The 26,815-nt window shown below is 38.3% G+C and overlaps 1 protein-coding gene across 1 annotated transcript in view; it reads right to left on the bottom strand.

Annotated features, from left to right (window-relative positions):
* The window catches only part of LOC311621302 (oligosaccharyltransferase complex subunit OSTC-like), a gene marked incomplete at its 5' end in the record, with an annotated part of 52,681 nt that extends 26,196 nt beyond the window's left edge, over positions 1–26,485 (bottom strand). Inside the window, one exon of the mRNA XM_084881240.1 lies at positions 26,318–26,485. Within this exon, the coding sequence (XP_084737366.1) occupies positions 26,318–26,485 (168 nt within the window). The remainder of the gene's footprint in view (positions 1–26,317) is intronic.
* Between the last annotated feature and the right edge of the window lie 330 nt (positions 26,486–26,815).

Genomic DNA, 26,815 nt, shown 5'->3' with positions numbered 1-26,815 from the left:
TCTTCGCACAGAGTGGATGGGGTGCTACTCTTCAGAATCTAGTGTATACTTTCACCCAATGCCAGTTATGTGGTGGTGTGTCCCTAGTAATTAGAATACATGGGTCTGGGAACCAAGGGGTAGAAGTTGTAGTGACCCGAATGAGGAATTTGCTTCCAGATTTGCTAAAGCAAAAGGAAGGAGTTACCATATGGACAATAATTGGCTGTGATTATGAGCTACCGCTCATCTGCACCTGCATATTAGGAATAATGAGGGATATGTTTCACTGAGGGCAATTCTGCAAGTAAGGGAGCATCTGTGAGTTGAAATCAGATAATACTTATTAAGTGGGAAATGTGTGTGCTAACCAGTAAACAGAAGCGGAGAAAGGTGCCAGCAGCAACTACTACCACTGCTTCCCAGAGTTAGAGAAAAGCTGCCTTCCACCTGATCATCCATTTCTGCCAGATACACAGTCTTCCAGTAGGCACTGTGACCACTTTGAGTGCATACTTACCTCCATGCCTCTTCTAGGCAATGCTCCTGCCTCTGATATATCACTTCCATAGGCCACTACCCCATCTGAGACCACCTCCACCTCTTCTTCTGGATCCTATATAATCACCTCACCCAAATACTGCTGCCTCTTCCTTATGTACCATCAATTTTTAAGGAAAAACTGATTCTTCTGAAATTAATTGATGTCCCCCTTCCCAATACTATAGTTTCATGAGAGTCCTTGAGAAGCCAAAGCTTTATCACAATCTTTGGCTGCAAGGAATAAACGTCTCTTCCCCTTTTGTTTCACATGCTTGGATATTTGATTCCACTATCTCTGGCTTGTAGAGTTTCTGTTGAGAAGTCAGATGATATTCTGATGGGCTTTCCTTTGTAGGTCACTTCCTTCTTTTCCCTGGCTGCTTTGAGAAAATTTTTTTTGGTCATTAATATTTGACAGATTTAATACCAAGTGCCTTGGAGAAGACCTCTTTGTATTGAGGTAACTAGGTGCTCTGTTTGCTTCTAGCTGAGCAGCACTCCCCCTGTAGGAGCACACTGACCACCAGGGGGCAGCTCCTGCATTGAGGGTCTGCCTCCTGGTGGTTAGTGTGTTTCATAGTGACCGGTTGTTCCGTTGTTCGGTCGATTTGCCTTTAATTATAAAGGATAATGATTTACCACCAAACAGATAGATGTCAAAGAGCCAGTAATTATAATAAGTAATTGTTCCTTAAATAACCATAACTTTGCTGATTTTCTCCACTGAACAAGATTCACTTTGGTTATGTGTTCCAGATAAATACTTTCCAAAACTTGCATGGGAATTTATAGTTCTAATCAAAATGAATAATGGTATTAGGTGGAAATATCTGGAATAGATATAGCTTGCCTATTCTCTAAAAATGTTCATTTTAAATACTGCCAATATTGAGGACTTATTTGTAGTACAGTTGTTCTATCCCTTATCAGAAATAATATTTCTTATCATTTTAATTAGCAATAACTAACCTAGTGGGGTTCAGAAAAATCAATCAATGTATGGATCTTCTGTCACAGAGAAGACTGTTTCTGTTTTTCCCCTAGAGAACAAAAGTGGTGGAAGTTGGAGAGATCATATTATTTTAAAGACATGAAAAAAGATCCTGCCTAATTGAGACTGATATATTCATAAACAGAATGAGACTGAATTAATCACTCCATGATCATAATTCAGTTGGTTATAGAAGTACCCACTGGGCTTAATGGTATGTAGAAGTAAACCATCCTGAGAAATAATCTATAAAACGGTGGGTCACACTCTAGGGGAAACTCAAATTCTAATGAAAGTGACCAGGAGATATTCTCAAGGGAGGACACCTAAACTAATTTCCATGTCTAAAGCCGAGAGAAGAATGTGCCAGCCCCAGGGAGATGGCCTGCATAGTTTAGAAAGGCCAACCTGAAGAAAGGAAAGTTGTCGTATTTATGCAGTGCTTCCCAGGGAAAGTGGAAACTAGATCTGACTAGAGAAAGAATTCATTCTAGTCAATAAAACACATGTTCAAAAAAAAAAAAGTTGCACCCTATTTCATTTAAAACTCAGTACTCAAAGAGTTAGCAAGTTAATATTACTAAAATAAAGAGGAGGGTGAGAGGAATGCAGTCTTTCATTTTATCCAAAGGCCATGCCGCTGCTTTGAGCTGAGAGTCATCATATTAAAAGAAACTAAGAGCAAGTAAACGACTAGAAACCAAAAGTGCATTTGGCAGCAGGAGAGTGAGAAGTGTCTAACTGCAAAAAAGCAGGAACTGAGGTAGAAAGTAGTATATTTTCAGTACAATTGTATCAGCACCCGTCTTTACATCCTATTTCTATTACTTGGACAGAGAAGAGAGATGTAATTCAAAGGGTTATGAGTAGAGTATTGTATATATAAGGACATCCCCTCACCCTCAAACATACTGGGTCCAAACCTATGTACTGTGAAACTTAAATATAATGGACTAATTTGGGATAGGAGGTGTCTGTTAAATCTGAAAATCCATTATAAAATAAAGTAGGTTTTCCAAATGCATATGTTAAAATAATTGACAAATTAGTGAGTTTATTTATCTAGACACATTTTGTGTAATTAAATGAAGTACGTATGAAAAGTTTAATTTCACAGAAAAGTTTTCTATATGCATTACTTAATATGTACTGAATAGGTCTAGTAAACGGGTGCATTCACCAGTCACTGTGACTAAAGAAATGCACACGGCTGGGGTGTGGCTTGGTGCACATGGAAACATCGGCCTGCACACATTCAAGCTGCTGCAGTGCCCTAGACAGTTTGGCTCAGTGGACAGAGAGTTAGCCTGCGGACTGAAGGGTCCTGGGATCGAGTGTGGTTAAAGGCATATAACTTGGTTGCAGGTTTCTCGCTGGCCCAGTCGGGGCTTGTGCAGGAGACAATCACTGTGTTTCTTTCACATTGATATTTCTCTCTGTCTTTCCCTCTCTCTTAAAATCAATGGAAAAAATATTGTCCTGTGAGAATTAAAAAACAAAACAAATAAACACTGCGGCAGAAAGTCATGCCACGTGACAACAGACCAATTTCTGAGAGATGCAGTATGATCACGTGCTAATCATTGCCCAAACATTATTTATGAATGGTGACTCTTGGATTTAAAAATGTATACTGTAAGAGTAGATATGTAACATTTATTTGTCAGCAAAATTACTACAGTGGTGTTTTTTTTCTGAACATATGGTCTATTTGCTAAAATTTTAAAACAGTGAATTAATAACAAAAATCAACCTGTTAATTTAATTACAAACAAATCTTGGTTAAAAGCATTTTAAAATTAACAAGGTGTTCATTTTAATATATGGCATATAGATGAAATTTTGTCCATTAAATCTGAAGTCTATTAAATTGAGGTCTGCAATATTGAGGGTTTACTGTATTAGACTATCAAAATGAGAGAGAGAAGGACGAAGGGCAAGGGGTAGGGAGGGGGGAGGGAGGGAGGGAAAGAGAGAAAATTTAATCAGTTTTTCAAGTATTCTGATAGTGAGGAATTTTGTGAGTATTGTGTTATTTAGATCTTACAATAAATTTCTTAAATATAATATTGATTGATTAATGTTTGCTTTATGATATTCGGTAGCATGGGACTTCACTCACTGGAAGTCACTAGAGAGCAGGATCTGAGTCCCATTCAATATTGTTTCCAGCTGTGGTATGCAGAATAGCTGGACTCTATGAATATGTTATTTTATTTTATTTATTTATTTTTTAAATATATATTTTATTGATTTTTTACAGAGAGGAAGAGAGAGGGATAGAGAGCTAGAAACATCGATGAGAGAGAACATTGATCAGCTGCTTCTTGCACACCCCCCACTGGGGATGTGCCTGCAACCAAGGTACATGCCCTTGACCGGAATCGAACCCGGGACCTTTCAGTCCGCAGGCTGACGCTCTATCCACTGAGCCAAACCGGTTTCGGCTGAGTATGTTATTTTACATAGCAAAAGAGAGTTTACAGATGTGGTTATTGTGGGTTATGTAGGTGATTCCCATTTAATTACATGAGTCCTTAAAGGTGGAGAACCTTTCCTGATACAGAAAGTTGTGAAAGAGATATCCCAACACTAAAGGCAGCTAAGGATGTAGGAAGACTCCAGAAGCTGATAACAACCCTCAACTGATAGCCAGCAAGAAAATGGCAATCTCAGTCCTACAACCACAAGGACTGAATTCTTCCAGCAACTGAAATGAACATGGGAACATTTTCCCCAAGAGCTTCTAGCAAGTAAGGCAATACTGCCAACACCTTGATTTTAGTGTAGTGAGACCCATGTCAGGCTCTGGACTACAGAACTGTATGATAACAAATTTGTATGGCTTTAAACCTCTAAGTTTTAAACCTCTAAGTTTGTTGTCATTTGTTATGACAGCAATAGAAAACTAATGTACCAGCATTTAACATTTTGTCTGGCATATGAGAAGCATATTATACAAAGCAAACTTTAACTAAATGAGCCATTCATTAAAAATATAAGAACATCCACTCAAGTCCCATTATTTCTTAAACTTAACAAATATTTCCTAAAGTGATGTTGTTCAGAACACCAGTATCAACAAAGATTTTATGGTGATGGGTAGCATTATAAAACAAATTGAAAGAGAGAAAATCCCCATTGATGATTCACAGTTTACATGAGCATAGTAAAAACTCAATGACATCCTGCAAAAATAAACTTTATAAACACTATTTGATTTCATCGTTCTCAAAATTATTTGCGCTTAGAAGCTTCTTTTTTCCCCATGAAAAGTGTGTGTATGTGTGTGTGTGTGTGTGTGTGTGTGTGTGTGTGTGTTTAATAGGCTCTGGGATAATATAAGTATTGTCATCTTAAGCAAAACACTATCATTTGTCTAGCTTCAGTCTCTTTTTTCATGCTATAGGAGAATCAATAAACTTTCGTAGTAGAAGGAATCATAAAATGATCAACATACTTAGCAATTATAAAGGCCATATGGTTAGTAATAATGCCAAAAGGATAATGTGCTAAAAGAGAAGACTATAACATGGCATGTCCATTTGTTCTTTCAAGAATATCAAATCACAAAACCATTTATCTTTGACCTTTCCTTGGTGACAATTTTCTGTTTCTTGATATATGTACAGAAATATTATTATAATACCAAGAAGTTAAACACATAAAAATCCATGTCTAGATCTCATGATAATATTTTGTCACTAACATGTCTAATTCTAAAGGTTGAGAATTTTATAACATCTCAAAATGTAATAATACTGAACCAAAAGCAATAGACAATATTTTCCTATTTTTGTCTCTTCCAACACACATGACAATTTCCATTAGGAAAAGAAAGTTAAATGATATAGATTTCAAAATATAAGATATCCTTTACAGTTAAAACTTTAGTTTGTTTTTACTCATTCATTCAAGTGGACTTTAAATTGAACTAAATAAAATAATACACCAATATATGGTCTTTTCATTAGACTAGTAAATGCTAATTTTAATTTATAAAATAACTTGAAATCCAATGCATTGAACTGGAAATCATAAAAATGAACATCTATTTCATGATGTGTTTTACAGTAGCCTTGCCTTCTTCTACATGAGATTAATATAATTGAAAGACAAAACTTTCAACTACAATTTCTTTCTGCCACTGGATTCATTTTACAATTCTAGATTCCATAGCAAAACATTTATTGGCTGAAGTGGGGGAGCACCAGGCCCTCTCTCAAAAGTTCACTTAGATAAATATATTGTAAATGTAAATGTTATTAAATATTGAAATTGTATTGAAGTCATTATTTCCATATCCCAGAATTCCATATTTAATGCTACAATAATAGCATTAAAAATAGTACAAGAAAACAAGCAAAAAGGTACCAAAAGAGAATTTCAAATTAAGACATTATAGAGAGATGGATAGGTAACACATTATATTATATTCCAACAGAAATGTGACAATAGAACAGAAAAAGGTACTCACTTCTAAATTGAAAGTTTTTATCATGATTGCTTCAATTTTACCTGGAATGTTAGCCCCTCTTCTGTTCACATGACTTAAAGCTGTGGTTGGCCAACTGCAGCTCATGAGCCACATGCGGCTCTTTGGGCCCTTGAGTGTGGCTCTTCCACAAAACACCACAGCCTGGTCAAGTCTATTTTGAAGAAGTGGTGTTAGAAGAAGTTTAAGTTTAAAAAATTTGGCTCTCAAAAGAAATTTCAATTGTTGTATTGTAATAGTTGGCTCTGTTGACTAATGAGTTTGCCAACCACTGACTTAAAGCCCTGTCTTTACATATGAAATATAAAAATTATGGCAATCAATCCATTATTTCAGTCAGGATAACAGCTGATATCAACCACTATTAGGCTGATGTAACCTGCATCAATCATGACAATGGCTAAAATGGATGGTTTTACCAGGACCTGGTATCCTGATCCGAAGCTGCTGAAGCACGTGGCTGACTGTGGAGACTTGCGTGATCTAAGTAATTTCACCCCCAGCCATGTATAAACCGAAATTAATTAAACTGTGCCTAGGAGTAGATTTGGACTACTTGGAAGGGACAGTTATGTTAAACACCTCAAAACATATTCTCTGAGAGATTGTAATTAACTCATATGGGGAAAAAAAATCTTTTTTTTACAGATAAGAGAATTATCAGTCTAAGAATCACCTTTAGTCCTTGTTTTGTACAATCTTGATAAAGATAATTTAAGGATATCTAAAGGTTATCAGGATGAATTTAAAAAAAAAAAAAAAAAAAAAAGAACACACAATCTGAATTACATATTTGCCTGAGTCATTACGAACACTCAAGTTAAGGATGGCCATTGGACTTGCCCTTTCATCTCCAAACTTTCTGCTCTACCTAAACAAGGCTTCACTGATGAGACTTAGTTTAGTAATCTCAAACAGTATTTCCTGTTTTTCTTACTTGCAGGGGTCAAGATTAAACTGCCTGTTCAGCTTCAGTCAAGGCTCCCAGACCTCAGGGAATCTAGCTCCAGCTGAGTGCTTAAACCAATTAATCCTGGTAGAAAGTGGATGTGGCCTACCAAGAACTTAGTCCACTCACTAGCCCTGAAAAGCTGTGACAGGAATATTGGAACACAGCCTCCCGGAGAACAGCAAGAGAGGTTCTGGCGCTCCCCCACTGCAGTGATGCTGAAGATCAGGGTTTGCTATTTGTTGAGGTTGCGTCCCAGCTCCTGATTGTGCAAGCAATGGAAGGGATTGGTGATTTCTCCTAATTAGGACATTTAACAGAATCAAGCCCACTTCAGACCTCCAGCAATGACAGGTCTGGTTAGCTGTCCTTGAAGGTGATTGTCAACAGCAGACAACAGTGGCTCTGGTCTCTGAGTTTCCTCACGAAAAAGTTTCAAAGGGTCTGTTCTCTGAATGCTATCTCACCACTCACCTTGTTTACCAGACTCGCCCAACATCTGAAGTACGCTAAGCCTGTTTTGGTTTCTTGCAAGCTGAAAGCACACAATTTATATACTATTGTACGTAGTTCAAAATGAATGAAATTTCCAGACATTTTGGATGAAAACACAGCTCTTACCAACAAAATAAATATTGGCAACAAAAAAGAAAGAGCTTCAGATTTTACTGGCAAAGTTTAATTTTAAGAACCTGGCATTTCTCTGGAGAAATGTTTAATATTTTGGGTCTTTCACCAGAAAATGGTATCTATTCTCTTTTACCAAGTAGGAGGCAAAAGGATCTAGTCTAAAAAGCCCTGGATTAAAAGTCAGCAGACAGAGATTCAGACCAGCTCTGAAAACAAATCACCTATATTACCTGGAGCAAGTCACTTAATCTTTCTAAAACTGTTGAAAAGAAACTTTGTAAAAGAAAGAGCAAGAATTGGCATGGCAAATGTGTAATATCCAGACATCTACATTCAATGGCTTAAAACTGTGAGCCAGTAGAGAGTGTATATTAAACAGTCCTCTATGGTCAAAGAGAGGCACCCAGATATTTGTATTTTGAAAGGCTCGCCAATTAATAAATATAATGAAAACATTTATTTTATCATCGCTAGTTTAATATCTATATATGTAGTGCTGAATGAGAAAGCAGATAAGGACTATGTTAAACCTTTCCCCTGACATATTGTATAGAGTATATCCTGAAACTTAATACAACAAAATTACCTTGGGATTAATAAAGTTATTACGTATTTAAAAGATAAAGATAATCACAACAAATAGGCACTGCCCCTTCAATTATCACCTGACATACTTTGAGAAAATATTTAGATGCAAAGAACTTCTATAATGTGTCCACTCGTGTCCTGACTGGTTCGGCTCAGTGGATAGAGTGTCGGCCTGTGGACTGAAGGGTCCCAGGTTTGATTCTGGTCAAGGGCATGTACCTTGGTTGTGAGCACATCCCCAGTAGGAGGTGTGCCGGAGGCAGCTGATCGATGTATCTCTCTCATCGATGTTTCTAACTCTCTGTCCCTCTCCCTTCCTCTCTGTAAAAAATCAATTATATATATATATATATATATATATATATATATATATATATATACACACACACACACACACATATATATATATATATATATATTTTTTTTTAATGTGTCCACTCAAAATGTAGTTACTCTTTAAGTTCATGTGCCATTTTGTTTTTCTAAAGGACTCAAAAATACTTCATAAGATCACATTCATTCATTTCAAAGCTTTTATTTTCCAAAAAGGAAGAAATATACCTAGATATAAAATAGCTATCTTCAGAAAAGATAGTAGTAAGTACCACCTGAAGTCAGCATTTCCATTTTATGTTTTCCAAATCCATTATTTGGAGTCCTTAGAAGTTAATGATTTTTATATTTCTTAATTAATAATAGCAAGTACTGAGTAGTTTTTGTTTTAATTTTTAAAAAATACTTATTGTTGAAAGTATTATATATGTCTCCTTTTTTTCCCCATTGACCCTACCCCTGCCCCCCTGCCCCAGGCCTTCACCACACTATTGTCTATATCCATGGGTTATGCATATATGCATACAAATCTTTTGTCTGATCTTTTTCCACCCTATTTTTTTTGTTTTGTTTTAAATTGGAAGATTTGTTTAGATTTTTTGTTGTTGTTTTTTATTACTCATGGGACTCATTTCTCACTAAGAAGTATATTAAGAGAGTTTGTTTTATTGACATTATGGATTTCCTCATACTTTTTTGGGTTTTTTTGTTTTGTTTTGTTTTTTACCAGGAAGGTGGAGAGTACAATGTAGACAATGGAAGTTGTGATAATCAACATGGAGTGAGGAGGACCCAGCGGTATTTGAATGTACATGTATGTTCTCACAGGCCTTTGTACCTGCTGGTTGTCATCTCCTTTCCCAGTTTTCCTTATCCAAATACCATCTCCCTGCCAGTCCTGGCAGGGTCACAGATGTTTCACAGGCTGAGAAACACTGGGAAACAGCAGTACAGAAAAACACTGGTGTAAAGAAAAACAAAAACACACCCTGAGGAGGAGGACTCCTGTCTTGTCTTGACAAGATGGTGACAAGATTGGTTCTGTGGATCTTAGAGAACAACAGTTCTATCAGTGTTCCCGAATGGTCTCCACATGGCATTAGCATAATATTTTCTGACAATGTCCACGTTGGTCTTCCCACATTGTTACTGAGTCCACTACTTGAAGACCTTAGAAGTTAATGTTTGAAAGTACAGATTTGTTGTTTTTGTTTTGTTTTAAATTAGAAAGTCTATATCAACTTAACAAATTAAACAGTATTCCAAAAACTTACAAAACACTGTGAAATATATTTTCATATGTATTAAGCTGAGTAGCATCTCTCCAGTGTCTTGTTTTAGTTAGCTTTTTGTCTTAATTCAAGAGTGATCATTTTATATTGTTTTATCTTTAACAGGAACAATATTTTATCCTAGGAAGGCAACTAAGAAATGAATCACAGTCTTCTATTTTGGAAGATATAAAAATCATCTTAAATAACTAATTATGTATACATAAGTAGTAGAGTTCTCAAACGTTTTTATTTCTTTAGAAGCCTTAATTACTAAGTGATAGATAAGCAAATCCCCCCCCCTTTTTTTAAAAAAAAAATTCAGGGTGGTTTCAGAACACAATAATTTATTTATTTTATCTTAATTTCTTTTTAATTTTTTTTTTTTTTTTCAGTCCTGACCTGAAGAGTGAGGATATTTTTTCCATTGATTTTTAGAGAGGGTGGAAGGGAAGAGAGAGGAGAGAGGGAGAGAGAACTATCTATGTGAGAAAGACACGTTGATTATTTGCTTCCTGTATGTACTCCAAAGGAAGGGTGGGGTTTGGGGGTACGCATGGAATCTCTAAACCAGTTATAGTACATGCCCGTTATCAGGAATCCAACCCACGACTCTTTGGCACATAGGCTGGTGCTTTAACCACTGAGAAACACCAGCCAGGGCCACAATCATTTATTTAAATTGAGAGCTTCTTCTCCCTATTTCTGTATTGGTAAGTGTATTGGTTCATTACGAAAAATACTTAGCACATTTGTACAAAGAACTATATTAGATGTCAAAAGTAAGAAACAGACTTTAGCTTTCAGAGACTTAGTCTCCTAGGCAGAAAGACAATAACGTAGGAATAACTATAACATAAGATAGAATGCAGATGCAAACACTAAAACATGTTTTAATGTTTTACCCAAAATATATTCATTTGGGTAGAATCACAAAAAAGCTAACTGAAATGGTCTGGAAATATTGATATAATTATGCTATCTACAGATAAATGATAGAGAGTATTATATTCAGAGGACAGAATGAGCCAAAGCTTAGAAGCAGTAAAGAGTTAAGACTCTTATTCTACTGTGGGCCAGACTCTTGACTTTGCACTGGCAATGAAAAGAAGAATATTAAGGTGTTTCTACCTTATAAAGTTCACAGTCTGATAACAACCTGAGAAGAACAAGTAGAGAAGTTTTGCCAACAAGACCAGTAACACCTCCTAGGAAGGAAATTATTCAGGAAAATGATAGTGTGTGCATGTGTGTGTGTGTGTGTGTGTGTGTGTGTGTGTGTGTGTAAGAATAAGCACTTGCACATATGCACACAGGAACATTTTAAGCAAGCGAGAGACATATTTACAGTTGTGAATTAGAAAGATTAATTTGGTAGAAATAAATATTGTGAAGGTGGTAGAATGAAATTAATGAGGCCAGGAAGGAGTTTACTTTTGCATCTCAAGTTCACTGTTGTTTTTTTTTAGTAAGGTGTTAGCTCTCTTCTCTTTAATCTTTTTTTTTATTTGTTTGTTTTTTGGTTTTTGATTTTTAATGGGAGATGAATGAAAGTGAATACAGTCTTATGCCTTTTCTTCACTTGCCACCTGCTTGGGTTTCTCTTATCAGATACCTTACATGAGCTGTCTGCTGCTTCTCACTGTTCATTCCTGCACCATTGTTTCTACTGTCATCTGCTTTGTCCCTGATGCCAGTCCCCAGCATTCAAAAACTGGTTGAATATATTACTGCCCACTTTCAAACTCTGATCTTTAAGTTCTTGTATGGGCGTTTCCTTGCGGTTGGCAGTTCCATTTATAATAAGCAGGAATTATACTGACAGACTCATATATGTCTGCCTTTTCATTTTAAAAAATATATAAAAGAAAAATACTCTGGTGCCTCAGATAAAAGAGATCCCCAATTATAAGGTGAGATAGGACCAGATGTATGACTGTAGAGAAAAAGGATTAGGAATCATAGTAGATAAGAAGACAATGGGTCAGCAGTGTGGGACTGTAGCTGAGAAAGGGAAGATGATAGTGGGATACATGAGTAGGATCATAAAATGTAAGAACCATAAGGTACCCAGCATTAATCAGATCTGGGCTTAGCATCAAAAGAAGTGTGATGACAGGGCCTGCCTGAGGTACAATTGCAAGGTAGTGAACTTGGCCTCAGCAGCTGCTGACCAAACTTTTCCACACCCAGCCTATCCCCTGAAGGAAGTGAGCACTCAGTACTGCCACCTGTGGCCCTCGGTCTGGTGCCCTCCCACACTGTAGTAAATACCATTAGGCTCTCTGGCTCTCTGTTCACTTTCCTCAGAATTTGAGGTTGGGATCCCAGAACTCAGAAAACTACTTCAGAAGAGAAAGAAGTTGTGTTTTCAATGGAGAGCTTAAAATAATAAAACAAGCCCAAGACAATAACACTGCAATGGTGCGATTCCAGACAGGGTAGTACACAGTGCGGAGATATAGTGGGCTGGGGAGGTGTAGTAAAGAAGGCTTTCTATTGTCTTATTCTATAAAACATATCTAAACCCAGACTACATTATGCATGGAACTATCTACCATAATACATAAATCTGGCATATAACATTTTAGAATGCTTTCGGCTACTAAATGGGTAAAAAGAACACAATTCATTTATTACTAAAACATACAGCTTTATACCTTTTCTTGCTGAATTTTAATCTGTTTATGATCAGTTCTTCAAGATAATAAGGAAAATATATACAGGTTGGGGTAAAAGAAGGTTTACAGTTGTCAGTCTACAAAACACAGAGTTCATTTTTATGTTATTATTTATTGATTACTCTGTTAATTTCCATACAAACAACTGTAAACTTACTTTTGCCTTACCGTGTATATGATAGTAAATATATATAATTCAAGTATGTAAATATATTAATATACATAGTAATTAATGTACTTTTCAGTTTTAAATCTGGGTCATTCACTAATATAGTTTAAAACAAACTAATCGGATAGCAGTTGGTCTCGTTCCTTTTTTTCTAGACTGCAAAATAGGACTGTACCAGTATACATGGAAACTCAAAGCCAAAACTCTCAAAACTTTTCTATATATCTCAGAATACATAAAAGTCTTCAGAAATATACTCACTTTTTTTTTTTTTTTTTTTTTTTTTTTTTTTTTTTTTGGAGAGAAATAGAGAGAGAAAGGGAGAAACACCAATGATGGGAGAGAATCATTGATTGGCTGCCTCCCTGCACACCCCCTACTGGGTATCAAGCCCGCAACCTGGGTATGTGGGTTTGACAGACCAGCTCTCTATTCATTGAGCCAAACTGACTAAGGCTGGAACTTTTAATCAATGGGGAGATTCCCATCACATCTAAGGAAAGCAACTGAGAATTCCTTCTAAGTCCATGATCATTACAGCAGGTTCCATTTAAAGGTGACCACCAAAAATAGTGTGCTTTCATTAGATTTTCTTACTAGTTAGTCAAACCTGTTCTCTAAATATCCAGATTTATTTATTTATTAGCCAAATTTTTGTTTAATGTTTCTATATGCCAGTATAAACAAGATCAACAAAGTCTCCCTTTTCACAAAATTTAAATTCAAGTTGAAGAGGAAAGAAAATTAGAACATCAATAAAAAATATCATATGAGGGTGAGTGCTCTGAAGAAAGTGAAACACAGCGACAGGACAGTGAGTGGATGATGGGATGGCCCAGATCGGAGAGCAGCAAGGCCACTTTACAGAGGAGACCTGAATCCCACCACGGATCTAGCCATGCGAGGATCTGAAGGAGTAGCATTCCAGGCTCAAGGAGGAGCAAATTCCAAGTCCTTCCAGTAAGAACAAGCTTAGAAGAGTTGAAGAGTTAAATGAAGGCTCTTGTGCCATGGTGTAGGGACCAAGGAGGTGAGCAAAAAGGTGACCAAGGAGGAACAAGAATGTGCCAAGTGATGTAGGGCTTTTAGGTCTTGCTCAAGAACTCAGATACGATTCTGAGCGACAGCAGAAGCTAGTGGAGAATGTTAAGACGGAGAGTGAAATTCCCTTTTTTTCTTTTAAGGTTATTCTACCTTCTGAGTAAGGCATAGACTGCAGGAGGTCAGGAGTGGTAAGAGGGACCAGTGAGAAGGCTGTTGTCATTCTCAGGGAGAGTGTCAAGACGGCTCAGACTAGGGTAGTAGGAATTGAATTGGGATAGAGAAAAATGGGGAAGAAAATCAGTCTACATTTGGTGGTAGAGCAAACAGGACTTGTTTTGTATTATACGGAGGAGAACAAAAAATCAAGTATAACTCTAAATCCCAGTCAAGTAATGGAATGTATATATCTGTCAAAAAAATTAAAAAAATAAATAAAACTAGATCATATTAAAGTCACCTATTTAACTAAACCTATTGGAAACAAAGACTCTTTTGATTTTAATACAATAAAATTCAATCCAAAAATATATATTATGAGCCTACTATGAGCAAAGCACTTCGATAATTCTTACAGATGACACAAAAGATGTCATTGGTGCTCTCAGTAACCACTGAAAATTGGAGATGTATAATTAACTAGAGAACTATTTTTTAGATTATGCTTTCAAATCAAGGAAAACATTTATTGAATGCCTATCAGTAGTATAGCGCTAAGAATAAAAGGTGGTTACACATAAGTGAACAACATGTGCCACTGGTGGCAAGTAATTGAAAACCTAAATGAAAAACACAATTTCCCCTGGAATTAGCTACCAGAGATCATAAAGTCTACAATCTATCCATTCTCTCTTTAATAAACTGGGAATTATCATTACATAGCTTTCCAAACCCATCTCTCCACTTGCCCAATGACACCTAGTAGCCATAGTCCTTCCCACTTTCACGTGATGGCTCAGCAAAACACACCGAAGGGACTCCGGCAATCAGCCCATTGTTTCCTTTATAGTCATAGCTCGCTCGCTTCACGCTGTTTTAGGTAGGGAAGCTGCACTGCTAAATTAAAAGGCTATGCACTCGCAGCGAGTGGATTCTGATGACCTAAATGATCGGAGGGAGAGTCATTTGCTACGCCACCTGAACTCTGAGTGTGCAGAGCGGAGTCATGCGTGGAGCGCCGCTCTGCTTTTCTGCATTCATGCGCCAGGATCTCCCATTCCACATAATTAGTCACTTTATATTAAAATAATTAATAAGGATTTTAGTAGCTCGCATGTTGCTAATGGTGTGTTGCCACTAGCATAACAATGCTTCAAATCCATCTCTGGAATGGGAAAGTGTCTCCACTTAGCACGCAGCTTTTTGGGGGCTGGGCAGGAGAATAGGGACAGAGGGTTGGGTTTTCCACGACTGAAATGGCCTCATCTGCTACTTACAGTGGTAGGTGTTAAATGCCAATAGTCTGTTTTCATTTTGAAGGGAAGTTTTGTATCACGTCAAAGCCAAAAGCATGTCTATATTCATGAGATGTATGGCAAAGGTTGGCAGAAGTGCTTAAGGAGGGTAATTCTTGCATACGGAAGCAATTGAAGGTCAGAACAGAATTGTATAGGACAAATCTACTTTCAGAGGTTCTGCATACAGCTGACTTTTCTGAGTTCAGATGAGTATCAAGAGGCTGGATCTGGCCCTCATAGTGATAAAAATAACATGCTCACACACATAGAATGATAGACACCTGTTATTTAGACAATTTCTACCAACAGCAAAAAAAAAAAAAAGCAAAATTCTCATTGCCAGCACTTCCCTGTTCACAGCTGCTTCTTCTCCATACTAATCACAGCAAAGCAGACACGCATCTCAAGATTGACCAGAGAATGCAAATGGAAATAAAAATCTTCAGTTACGCATCTGAATATGATAACTGTCTGGCAACAGCGTTTAGGAAAAAAGGGAAACATTTAAAAGAAGAAAGCGAACTGAAATGGAATCAGAAAAAGATAAAGTTTAACACAGCACAAATTGGTAAGTCTGTATTCAGATTTAAATGTCCTAGACATGTATAAAAGTGAAGTTAAAGATATCTGAGAAGATATGTCTGTTTATCTTTTTCAAGATGACATTAATTTATTCACTTAACATTTAGAGAGTGCCTGCCTGTCGTGACAAAACAATTTGTTTCTTGTTGTTAGATTGGAATGTGGAAATAATGACATTTGCCCTGGGTCTTTCAAGAAGAACATACACATTTGTGTCAGTGGTCGGCAAACTCATTAGTCAACAGAGCCAAATATTGAAATTTCTTTTGAGAGCCAAATTTTTTAAAATTAAACTTCTTCTAGCACTACTTCGTCAAAATACACTCGCTCAGGCAGTGGTATTTTGTGGAAGAGCCACACTCAAGGGGCCAAAGAGCCGCGTGTGGCTCGAGAGCCGCAGTTTGCTGACCACAGGTGTAGGAGAAAACCAAGAGCCCTTTCCATCCCGTGGGCAAGTAAAAATTGATCATATTTTGGTGACCGCCTCAATCATACTTGGGGAAGCTCAACCATCCTCGGTCCTTTCTCCCAATAGAGCTGGTTCTGACTTGCATTAGCTGATTTTTCAGCAGCACTTGTTTTGTTTTTGTTTTTTTGTGTTTTTTTTTGTTACCTAGCACTATGCCTATGGCTTAGGATTGTGTAAATCAAATTTCCGTTAACATTCTCTCCTGCCCATTCTGAAATTGTCCAAATTGAACTTAGAACAAAGCAGGTGCTCAGATAGTCTGCTGTGTTTCGCTTTCCACACGTGCCTCGCCCAGCATGTGAGAATTATAAACATGGAGATTTCAGTGATCACAAATCGGGCTGTTCTAGGACCAAGTTGTTGTTTGCATTGATCTTGTCTTATCACTTGGCATTCTCCAAAGTGTAAATAATCTGGTGTCATGGAAACGTAGATGGTGAGCGAAAATGACTATTTTATAGATGTTTTCCTTAACATGGGATTTATTAAAAGTAACTTGCAGCCGAAACCGGTTTGGCTCAGTGGTAGAGCGTCCATCTGCGGACTGAAAGGTCCTGGGTTCGATTCCGGTCAAGGGCATGTAACTTGGTTGTGGGCACATCCCTGGTGGGGGATGTGCAGGAGGCAGCTGGTCGATGTTTCTCTCTCATTGACGTTTCTAGCTCTCTATCTCTCTCCCTTCCTCTCTGTAAAAAATCAATAAAATATATTTTTAAAAAAAAGTAATTTGCAAACTAAAAAAGTGTAATATGAATGTAAAAGAGTGGGTGCAGTTAACATCATTAGGCTGTTGAACTTCCAAAGGACAAACCTACTCTGAGTCTCTCTACTCTGAGTTTCATTGATAAAATAGCATCATTAGACAGGAGATGTATCTCCATATGATGTTCATATGTTATAGCTAAACCCTGCAGGCGTTGGGTAGAGTTTGGCTGTTGCCACTTCAAAGCACATTTGACTCACTCGGGTCTAATTGATCAAGGTGGTAGTTGATCATAGCAGCATAGATGCTATCTTAGTTGGGCCTCCTCCCTCTAACATCAGTGAAGGGAGAAAGAACTATGTGTTGATTTCAGTCACAAGCTCACAGAGTGCTGAAGGGACTTGAGAGACCACCTAGCTGGCAGGTTCCAACATGGGACTTGTGTAGCTACAGAAATTTTCTAAAAATGTGGAAACTACATTTTCCCCCCATGAATTAATACAACATAGGGACACAAAAAATAAGTTACTTTGGTTTGCATTTGAATTACACGAATATGTGAAAAAGAAAGTAAAAAGAGAAACAAAAAATGATTCTTGTGTGATTTATGGTCAACTATTAACTAGTTTAATAATTGCTTTTGAAATAAATCGTTATTAAATTACTAATTTTTAAAAAATCTACGTATCTCTTATTTTGCCTTTTTCCTAATCCATTCTCTATGTTGATAACACTATGACATTTCTAAAAAAACAAACCTGGTCAAGAGCCTTCTTGTTATTAGTATAGTATATAACCCATTAACGATTCTCACTTGCCTAAGGAACAAAGCCCAAACGCCTTACCAGAGCAGACGAGACATTGTCCAAGTGCCAGCCTGCCTTTTCAGCTACATTTCTCATCTAGCTTCTCATTTCCTTCCACCCCCTCACCCACCTACACTTCTCAATCTCAGACCCTATAAAACTGCAGAACTTGCAGTTCCTCAAAAAAAAAAAAAAAAAAAAAAAAAAAAAAAATTTAAAAAAATGCCAGGATATTTCAGCTTCCTTGCCACTGCTTCCTTTGCCAGGCAAACAAACACCTACTCATCTTTCAAAACTCAGCTCATACATTATCTTTCCTATGAAGAGTTTCCAGACCCCACCCTCCTGATTGTCTACCCTGGTGGACTCTCCCATCTATGGTGTACACATCATCATGGCACATTTAGCACCTGGAGTACATCCTCACAAGTCTGCTTTTGCACTCCCTCTCCACTCTAACCCCCTTCCCACCACTGTGCTAAGGTCAGGAAATGTATCAGAATTATCTTAGGATCCCCAGTACCAGTGCCCTCCTATTCAGTGCTTGTGGAAGGAAGCAACAAGGCAGAGAGGAGAAGATAAGGAAGCAAACACAGAAAATCCTATCAACTGTATTAAAATTACATATTTCACACTAACAATGTCTCAGCTGCCGACACTCTCAGCATTGCCACTCTTATTCTGTAACCAGAGGCCCGGTGCACAGATTCATGTACCAGCAGGGTCCCTTGGCCTGGCCTGTGGAGCAGTAGAAATTAGCTATCCTACATACCCCAGGGATCCTGGATTGCAAGAGGACACCTCACCGGTACATGATAGGGATGGGGGGGGGGGGGGGGGAGAGGACCACAGGAGGGCTCCAGGGTGTGTCTGGCCCATCTCGCCCAGTCCTGATTGGCTGGACCCCAGCAGCAAGCTAACCTACCAGTTAGAACATCTGCCCCTGGTAGTCAGTGTGCTTCATAGCAACTGGTCAAATGGTTGAACAATTAGACACTTAGCATATTAGGCTTTTATTATATAGGATACGCCTCTTTCTCTGGTCTTTTTGCTCCCACTTTTGCCTTGTTTGGTCAATCCTACCTACAACTACCAGAGCAATCTTTCTAAAAAGCAAATAAAAATAATATTACTTCTGTGATAAAATTTTATTTCAGAACAAGCTTCATATTAAAAATAAATAAATAAAATAAAATAAGCAAACAAAAAAGATCTTCACAAGCCAGCTTGCCTTTTCAATCTTATCTTGTACAGTATTTCTCCTAACCTGGTACCATGGAGCCACACTTTTCTTATTTCTTTCTCACCAGGACATCTAAGATTTCTCTGTTTCAGGGCCTTTGCATTTAGTGTGTTAAGAATATTCTTTCCCGCCAAAACTGGTTTGGCTCACCGGTAGAGCATCGGTCTGTGGACTGAAAGGTCCTGGGTTCGATTCCGGCCAAGGGCATATACATTGGTTGCGGGCACGTCCCTGGGGGGGTGTGCAAGAGGCAGCTGGTCAATGTTTCTCTCTCATTGATGTTTCTAGCTCTCTATCTCTCTCCCTTCCTCTCTGTAAAAAATCAATAAAATATATATTTTTTAAAAAGAATATTGTTCCCTAGATCTTCCTTAACATGATTCAGGGTGAAGTTCAAATATAACTTCCTAAAAAAAAAAAAGTCCTTCCTGACCACTCTGGTATAGCCTCCATTCCATTCCCAATACTGTAATCATCTAAAGAGAACTTACCACCATCTAAGATTATCATTTATTATTCACTTGGTCATTGCCCATGTCCCCCACTGATAGAATAAAAAGAGCTTCATGTTGTTCAACACTTGATTCAAGTCTAAATAGCTATCCTTCCCAACACAATCAAGGGCTGAAGTTCCATTTTAAGAAAAAATATATATATTTCAGATTTATCCTACTTACCCTTAGATATGTTTGAAAGTCACAGTGCCAACAGCACATGGTCTAAAGATGGTAGTGTTTTTAAGTCTAGGAATATAAAAGATAGGTGATCTATTGAGGCGCTAAACCTGACAATTACTCTGAAAGGTGACCAATTTGCAACAGCTGCTCTTCATGAAGCCTAAGGCCGTAGTCAGCAAACTGTGGCTCGAGAGCCACATGCTGCTCTTTGGCCTCTTGAGTATGGCTCTTCCACAAAATACCACAGCCTGGGCGAGTCTATTTTGAAGAAGTGGCATTAGAAGGAGTTTAAAAATTGGCTCTTAAAAGAAATTTCAATCTTTGTACTGTTGATATTTGGCTCTGTTGACTAATGAGTTTGCCTAGGGCTCTCACTATAAATAGAGTTAAAAGCTGCCCTTGCTTTCTGCTACTAAATAAGTAAAACAGAAGAGTAGAATGCTCCAGCTGAAGAGCCGGGTCGTCATCTGGTTAAATATCCTGGACAGCTATGGAGGAGTGGAGCTTGAACTCAGGCACTTCTTCCAGTCCAAGGCCAGTCCCAGGATCCCCTTATGCCTCTTCCTAGATGCACGTCCACCTTTACATGTACAAACGGGGATTAGGAACGCGGGATGTTGTTAACTGACGAGAAGCTCGTGTTTGTGTGCAATGCAGGCGTGAAGAAATGTCGAATTTTTCTCCTTGGGAAAATAACATATGGCCTCTAGGCAAGTAATCCAACGTAAGTGCATTTTACCTAGAACTTAGTTGAAGTGCAACATCAATAGTATTCCAGCACTTATTCACCATTCGTAAAAGTACCCCTGTGTGAAACAGTTCATGAGATTTTAACTCATGGAACTGAAGACCCCGCGGCACCAGCTCTGCACACAAACAAACAAAAACCAAAAAGTTTCTGCTGTTTCAGGGAAGGCACATCACATGCAGCACAGCCCCCGGAGTGGAGAGCGCGGCATTTCCTGATAGCTGGGAAACTGTGCTCTAACACAGTGTTTCCCAACCTTCTCTCATGATGAGAATCACCTGGTGGAGTTGTTAAAACACAGATTCCTGAATCCCAACTGAGAAGTGCTAAACTAGAATTTTTGAGAACATATGGGTAAAATTGCATACCTAACTTAGTGCTCTGTATATAAAATCTGTCTTAGAGCACTAGTTAAGTATATAATTTTACCCATATGTTCCCCAAAATTCTAGTTTAGCACTTCTCAGTTGGGATTCAGGAATCTGTGTTTTAACAACTCCACCAGGTGATTCTCATCATGAGAGAAGGTTGGGAAACACTGCAACAGGTTTGCTGACAAGCCATTGTCACTGACACAATAATAGTTCATTATGTTCAGACTTGGAGGTTTTAAAATATTTTTAAAATACATTTCAAGGTTCTCCTTAATTAGTAATACTGAGCACATAATGCGCTCATTTTTTACTATTTCAGCTTTTGCATAAGTGGTAGGCAGAACTTTGTCCCTAACCCCCACATGTCCCAGTCTTAATTGCAAAAACTGTGAATATGTTGCCTTACATTGAGAAGGCTAAAAAGGGCTAATTTGATTGTAACCCTGATATTTGGGGCTAGTGATCTGAATCCAAGCCAGCAAGCTCAGTGTACATTCCTGATAACCTAAAATTAAGTCCCTACCTCCTTCCAACTGGTCTTGCAGAACCGGTTACAGAGGCCATGGGGCTGTGGACAGTGCACTGCCCTGGAGGGCAGGTTTTTCATCATATATGGCCTGGAGACCCCCAACACCTGGAGGCTCTCTTGCGAGGCCCGCAAAAGGACTGGAAGCATAATCCATGCTTGTGGGACAAAGATCACATGGAGGGAAATATAAAGGAAAGCCCCATGCATGTTCCTTCACTCAGATTTGAAAGGCTGTTCCCTGAGTCCGCTGGCTTATTAAACAGTGTCCCTCCTATTCTTTGAAGCATCCTTGGTTTTCTTTGGTCTTCTGTAACAACATGGGAAAAGAGACTTTTCAGAGGTGGCTTGTAGAGAACGCCTGGGAAGGCACAGGGGCATTTCTTTAATTACTGTCAGCTGAATCCAGTGGCAGCGGCAAAGCCATGCCCTGGAAACACATTCTGCCAAAAAAAAAAAAAAAAAAAAAAAAAAAAAAAAAAGGCAGAAGGGTTGTCAGCTTGACCTTCATCTCTGCCCAGGTGCCCTGGAGTGAGTTTTATCATGTAAATCCAGTCAAACACTCAGGCCCACCCAAAAATGCAAATAATCTCCTTTGTCTTGACTTTTTTTTAGTCAAAAACTTCCTGGTATTTGGGGTTTAAAATAAACACACTGTATCTGCTCTGGGTCACTGTCTCTCCATCAGAAGAGGGCAGCATCCCACCCAGTCCCAGCTTTTTCCTTTTATCTCTGTGTCTGTCTTTTTCTTTCATTTTCTCAATCACCAGCTGCTAAGGAAATAGGATCAGAACACTGAGACAGAAAAGGGACTCTACCCATTAATGCTGGTTTTTAAAATGTTGGAAGAGGCCACCAGCCAAAGCATGTAGTTGTCCTATAGATGCTGGAAAGGGCAAGGAAACAAACTGTTACTTAGAGCCTCAGAAAGGAACCCACCCTGCTGACCCCTTTGTTTTAGCCCAAGGAGACCCATGTCAGACTTCTGATCTACCTACAGAGCAATAGATCTGTATTGCTTTTAGGCCACTAAATATGTGATAACTTGTTATGGTAGTGATAGGGAAGCATCCATCCTATACAAAAACTGCTGTTTGAAATTTTAACCCTGCTATTTGGCTTTTGTAAATGCTTGCTTGCTTAAGTAATAAGGAAAATAAGACTACTCCCAGTTGAGAGAGGCCATTAAACCTTCCCCAGATGAAGTTATCAGTGCTGGCACCAGACCAAGCCTTTGGTTGAGGTCTCAAGGCCCCAGCACATAGAGGCTCTTTAAGAACTTGCAAAGAGCCAAAACCGGTTTAGCTCAGTGGATAGAGCGTCAGCCTGCGGACTGAAAGGTCCCGGGTTCGATTCCGGTCAAGGGCATGTACCTTGGTTGCGGGCACATCCCCAGTAGGGGGTGTGCAAGAGGCAGCTGATCGATGATTCTCTTTCATCGTCGATATTTCTAACTCTCTATCCCTCTCTCTTCCTCTCTGTAAAAAAATCAATAAAATATATATATAAAAAAAAGAAGAACTTGCAAAGAGGGCCAGAAACACTGCATATTTGGGAGACAAATAAGGTAAAAACATAAAAATAGGGAAAATTCCTCCATGTTGGGCCCCATAATTTGAGAGACATTTTCCTCTGGTCCAGCGTGTAATAAATGTAACTCCATCTCTCTAAGTATTGCTTGGTTATTCTCTGGTTTTCTGTAACAATAGGAAGCAAATACAGTATTCATTTAGAAACATTTTTCTCACTAACTTACATCAGCTATCACCTGGGATCTCCCTGTCTCTTAAAATCAAGACTGTAAGTGCAGATCCCCAGTCCACTGGCTGGAGGAGCCAGTCTTTTCGAAGGGGCTTCTCATAGCCATCTCCATCTGTACCTACTAATACAACTTAGCATGGGAACCATTTCATCATTCCGCTCATCTGTTCCCATTTTATACATCACAAACCTAAGTGGAATTTATTTGCTGTTCTATATTTCCACTTAAATATTTTGTATAAAATTGTACTTTTGCTACAGAAACACAAACCAAATGAAATCAAATGTTTTTTCAAAAACATTCCTTTATGTTTTCTTCAACGGAAATTTCAGAATCTAGTCATCTTTCTCTTCTATCAAATCCTGTTCTAGAGTAGTTTGTGACCCTTTAGCCTACTGAACCTTACAAGTCTCAAGTCTGGGCCCTCTTTTCTCCAACCAGGAGCTTATCAAGAGCTTTCTCTAAAAAAGTTTTTGCACAGCAAAAGAAACCATCAACAAAATGAAAAAACAACCCACTGTTGAGAGAACATATTTGCTAATGATTCATCTGAAAGGAATTAAATGAAAAATTTATAAAGAACTAATACAACTCAACACCAAAACACCAAGCAATCCAATTAAAAAATGAACAGAGGACCTGAATAGACACTTCTCCAGAGGACATACAGGTGGCAATAGACTTATGAAAAGCTGTTCAACATCACTAATCGTCAGCGAAATGCAAATTAAAACCACAATAAGACATCACTTCACACCTGTCAGGATAGCTATCATCAGTCAATCAGCAAACAAGTGTTGGTGAGGATATGGAGAAAAGGGAACTCGGATACACTGTTGGTGGGAATGCAGATTGGTGCAGCCACTGTGGAAATCAGTATGGAGGTTTCTAAAAAAATAAATAAAAATGGAACTACCTTATGACCCAGCAATTCCAATTCTGGGTATATATCCAAAGAAACCCAAAACATGAATTCAAAGGATATATGTACACCTATGTTTTTTTAAGCATTATTTACAATAGCCAAGCTATGGAAGCAACCCAAGTGCCCATCAATAGATGAGTAAATTAAAAAGCTGTGGCGCATATATACAATGGAATATTATTTGGCCAGAAAAAAAAATCTTAGCATTTGCAACAGTATGGATGGACTTAGAGCATATAATGCTAAATGCAGTAAGTCAGTCAGAGAAAGACAAATACCACATGATTTCACTTATATGTAGAATCTAAATAAGAGAATACATGAACAAATAAAACTAAAACAGACTCACAGATATAGAGAACAGATTATGATAGGCAGAGGGAAGGAAGGTTGAGGAATTGAGTGAAAGAGGTAGAGGAATAAAGAAGTACAAATTTGGTAGTTGCAAAATTATCATAGAGGTGTAAAGTACAACATAGGGAATATAGTCAATAATACTGTAATAACAATGTATGGTACAATTGGGTATTGGAAATATCAGGGGAAACACTTTGTAAAGTATATGGTTGTCTACTATGTTGTACACCTGAAACTAACACAAAATATTGAACATAAATTATAATTGGAGAAACATTTTTCAAGAAAAATAATTATTTAAAAAAGGTTACGCAATAGAAGAAAATAAAAATAAGAGTTTTCTCTAACAAAATATTTCTTCCCCTAAGAACTGCAACTAAGAGAATTATTTGATACCCTTCTACATAAACTTTGACTATTTAATACATCATCTTCCATAATCTACCTAAGGAAACATTCTCCCTTCCTACTTTTCCCCACCTATATAAAATAAGACAAATATGTTATGGCCACAGCTTAAACTAGGGAACCATTACATTCTAATGATATCATGATCACCTTTCTTGTGAAACAATGAAGGAAAATTTTTAAAAAGTTTAACTCTAAGCTTCTTATTACATTGATTTTCTGTTGTTTTAACTTCACATGCAAAAAATGTTATCTATATTAATCCCCAATATTAAATTATGCCCCACTTGAGCTATAAAGCAACTCATTACTGATTTGTAGGAAAAAGAGGCAATTTTATTATCAACTATGTACCAAGTACTTTTCAGGAATCATCTCATGTAACCAACACAATAAATAAAAATGATCAAACAGTGTTTGATACCACAAGGCAGCACCGTATTTTCTTTTTATTAATAAATTCATAAGGTCAATACTAACATCCTCATAATATAAATAAAGAATGTAAGGCATAGAAGTTTACGTCTTTTTCCCAGTGGCAAAAAGTGATGAAGCCAAGATTCATGTCCTGGGATGCTTGACCGAGAAATAATCCTTCTATCCTGTAGGTTATAACATTGTACAATAGAGTTACAGAAAAGCAAACTGAAATTTCAAGAGTTCAAACAGGTTTCCTAGAACCCCACAACCAATGGGCCAAGGACTAGTTTTCCAGACTCAGTCCAGGCAGCATTCCACACTTCATGCACTACTTGCCGCTTCTTTCATCTGCACAGGTTAAGTACTTGCAACCCCAAGCAGACAAAATTTTGACTGAAAGATAATCACATTTTTCCTCCTCAGCTTTTGATGCTACAATATCTAAAACAAACATGACATGTAAAATAATATGTCGGAGAGGCATCGTTTTATAGAGACAGTAAAAACATGGCAGTGAAAAAGACCCAGTGTCATGTTTAGCACTGAGACAAAGTATTTCTGGAAGGTCCACAAGAACACAAACAAGTTTTGAGTCTAAGAAAACAAAAATGTGTCTGGGAGATTAGGATATAAAATGACATTTTCACTACAGCAGTTTATAGTTTTAGAATTTCCTATAATAGTCCAATATATTAGCTACTAAAAACATTCCTTTTAAAAGATATATTTAATGTGAAATATCTAGCATTGTAAATGGCACAAAGTAAGCACTTAATAAATGGCCTTTCCCTTTTCTCTGTCTTCTTTAAATTTTGTGTTTGTTAATCCTCACCCCAGAATACGATTTTCCCCCCATTGATTTTTTTTTTAAGACAGTGGAAAGGAGGATGAGAGGCAAAGAGAGACACATCGGCTGATTGCCTCCCACACCAGTCCCAACATGGGGCCAGGGATGGAGCCTGCAAACCAGGTACCTGCCCCTTGACGGGAATCAAAACCAAGACCCTTCAGTCTGCAGGCCAGAGCTCTAACCACTGAGCAAAACCAGCTAGGGCGGCCTTTCCCTTTTCTGTTTGCATGTGTGTTGTTGTTTTGTTTTGAAACTGTTGATTTTTGTTAACCTGTTTAATATTTTTTTGCTTAAGAATTTGTGGAAGAACAGCGTCTGGGCACTCCGTGGTCGCTCCTACCTGTTCGGTGGGCTGAGCAGTGGGGCTGCGGAGCTGGTGCCGGAGCAGGCGGAGCGCCAGCCTCTGGGTGGGAACCGCTGGGCAGGCACCAGGGTGCCTGTGGGTGTCAAGGTCGGTGCCACCTAGATAGGTGTCTGCTGCAAGGTATTCCAGGACCTCCTCCTCCATTTGCAGGCCCAGCAGCGGCGCATTCGGGGACTGGAGCAATCACAGCCTTCTCAATGGCCTTCCCTGTGTTTCCAATCTCTTCGGGGATCTCTGCAGAAATCCAGATCAGGTGCGACCTCTCCCAGGTGCTCACAGGAGATGGGGCCGCACATGCTCAGAACTTCCCGGCCACAGCAGAGCCCCTGAATGAGCTCCCTTGCAGTTGAAGGTGAAGGCAAGCTCCCGCTAGGCCGGAGGAGAGGGTGTCACACACAGCCATGGCAGACAGGTCAGCATCAGCCGCCTGCGTGAGAGGCTGGTGCTCAGCCTGGGATCTGTAGCCACCAGGAG

Source organism: Pipistrellus hanaki (assembly GCF_964339955.1).
Source record: "Pipistrellus hanaki genome assembly, chromosome: 1".
NCBI lineage: Eukaryota > Metazoa > Chordata > Mammalia > Chiroptera > Vespertilionidae > Pipistrellus > Pipistrellus hanaki.
Note: the sequence above shows the minus strand (reverse complement) of the source record. Positions and strands in the feature narration are given on the sequence as shown.